Consider the following 2,570-nt stretch of genomic DNA (forward strand, 5'->3'; position numbering starts at 1 on the left):
ATTATCATTATCATTATCATTATCATTATCATTATCATTATCATTATCATTATCATTATCATTATCATTATCATTAGCATTAGCATTAGCATTAGCATTAGCATTATTATTATTATTATTATTATTATTATTATTATTTGTATTATTAGTATTATTAGTATTACCATTACCATTACTATTATTAATTATTTTCTTATAGGAATTTATTGTATTAGTTCAAGAGTCAGATTCCTGGAGATATTCTCAGCTAGTAAATTTTCCCAAATGGAAAATTTCTGATTGTTCACCCCTTCGTAAAATCCAATTGTAATTGTCCATGTTAAAATAATATACCTTTGTTCAAATTAAAATTGTTTCTATTCCTTGAAAATCTTTGGACTAACTGAATTTGGATAAGACTAACTGAATTAATTAATAGACAAATATACCAAAATAACTTATCCCTCAAACGGTTGGAAACCACTTACAGATCGGGATCCAACTTACCCCTTTAAGTCATACATTTTTCTAATCAATATTTTTGCTGGAATATTGTTACTGCGGGTTTTTGGGGTCGCTGATTACGAATGTGAAGCCTGAATCTGAAAATTCCTGAATAAAAGATGGCAGATCCAATATGGAGGATGTAAAAATCAGAAAAGCATTGAAAATTTGAAATCTCTAATTTTAATTCGGAAATTTTTAAATTCAAAATGGCGGACTGAAAATTATAGGGGCATAGTTTGTTATCCCTGCAAGTGCCAGTTATAATTTAGTTGGGACAGTTTGCTGCTTTTGGCTCTAAAATCTTATATGTCTCATTTAAGAGTACTTATGGTGTTATCACACCTTGTTGGGATTGGTAAGAGTATTTGAAAAAGACAGCACACTGCAAATGGAATTTATATTTTGTTTCTCATTTTCAGACATTGCCTTTTTTTACTCAATTTTTTAAACATTCCCAATGCATTTTTTTGGGTGGTAAATACCAATCTCTATACCAGCAATCGGCAACTCGCTGACTGCGGAAGGTAAAATACTGGACCGCCAAAAATTTTTTGAAATTATAAATTACTCTAATAAATTATAAAAAATGTTTTTTTACGTTTGAGTGACACCCTTCTCATTTTTTCTAGTATTTTACAATTGTGTGACTGATTTGAGTTCTTAATGGTTTAACCATTAAAATTAAATTTGAGTCCAAATTAAAATAAAAAATTTGTAATATGAATTTTTTTTTCTGGACCTCATTCAAAAATTTCAAAAGTGTCAGGACCCCACCTAAAATTACTTGCCGACCCCTGCTTTATACTTTTCTATTCGCCATAATGAGTTTGCCATTTTGGATTTAAGAATTAAAGTAGTCCCTTATATTATTGTTTACTATTATTTATTAAAAAATAAGAATACAGAATGACATTCAATCACAAAAAGCTCAATTTATGTTAAAATTATTAAAACAAAATGATAACGGTATCTTCTGCAGTTTAAATCTGATTTGATCCCAGCATTAATGTTGGGCAACAGAGGCACGTCTCCACTGTTCCGTAAAACGTCCGTATGAATCTAGTAGGCAGAAGGTACAGAGAAAACAAATTGTGTGACATTTATATACTACAGTACGTTCACCTTACATGATTAAGCATAATTCATAATGATAAGCAAATAGCTGCAAAACTATTGGTTAAAAAAAATCAAACTGTGTTCCGACCACTTGCACTTGCAACCACTTGCTTGTCACGTATGTAACACATTTGACCATGTTGTACTTCATTAGAATATGTAAACTGAACTTTATGTAGATATTTATGGTCTGTCGATTAATCGCTTAGGACCTTAGCCCCCCACTGTATTTTTGGTGGCCTATAAATACGGGCAATATTCATTTGATATAGAGAAAAGTTATTTATATTCTAGTTATGAAGTTAAAAAGAAATAAATAATTGCTGATTGTTTATTAACAATTATAAAAATAATATATAATAATATATATAATATAATATATAATAATATAAAAATAAATTTATAAATGTAAAAACAAGGTAGGATTTTCTTGATATTTTTTAAAATGTACTGAATAAAAAAAAATTTTAGATAGGTAAGCAGATAGCAAAATTATACCGTATTAGCACAGAATATATAGCTACGCTACAGAAGGCTCGTGCAATGTATTAAAATGTAGTCCCCGAAAAGAAGCCGGCTGTAATATCCAGCTTCTTTCAAACTGCGCATGTACAGTAGAGAGTGTAAGTTTAGCTCCTAGCTCGTAGGTGACGCCAGAGGCGAGTCGGATTTAATGCCCAGTTTAGACAGCGTTGCCGGATGTAAATTTTACAGGAATTATTAGGATATTATCAAGGCAAATAAAGTTCTATTTGCCCTGATATTATACCTAAACGATGAAAAGTATTAAATAATATATATGTAATGTATAATATGCATTTCTATATACCAGTGACAACTGACATTTTTTAATTTACAATTAAATTGTAATTAAGAATATACATATGTACAAATAAAATACATACAGGGTGTCTCCTAAACGCCCCAACCCATAACTTCGTTATTTATAGTCCGATTTCAAAAAATAA

At 29.6% G+C, this 2,570-nt stretch overlaps 1 protein-coding gene across 1 annotated transcript in view; it reads left to right on the top strand.

The window, feature by feature from the left end:
• LOC108910645 (gamma-tubulin complex component 3 homolog) overlaps nt 1-2,570 on the top strand; it is a 34,884-nt gene that overhangs the window by 11,336 nt on the left and 20,978 nt on the right. The window contains exon 6 of the mRNA XM_018715334.1: nt 200-293. Within this exon, the coding sequence (XP_018570850.1) occupies nt 200-293 (94 nt within the window). The remainder of the gene's footprint in view (nt 1-199; nt 294-2,570) is intronic.

The sequence above is a fragment of the Anoplophora glabripennis genome, unplaced genomic scaffold (genome assembly GCF_000390285.2).
Source record: "Anoplophora glabripennis isolate ALB-LARVAE unplaced genomic scaffold, Agla_2.0 scaffold579, whole genome shotgun sequence".
Classification (NCBI taxonomy): Eukaryota; Metazoa; Arthropoda; class Insecta; order Coleoptera; family Cerambycidae; genus Anoplophora; species Anoplophora glabripennis.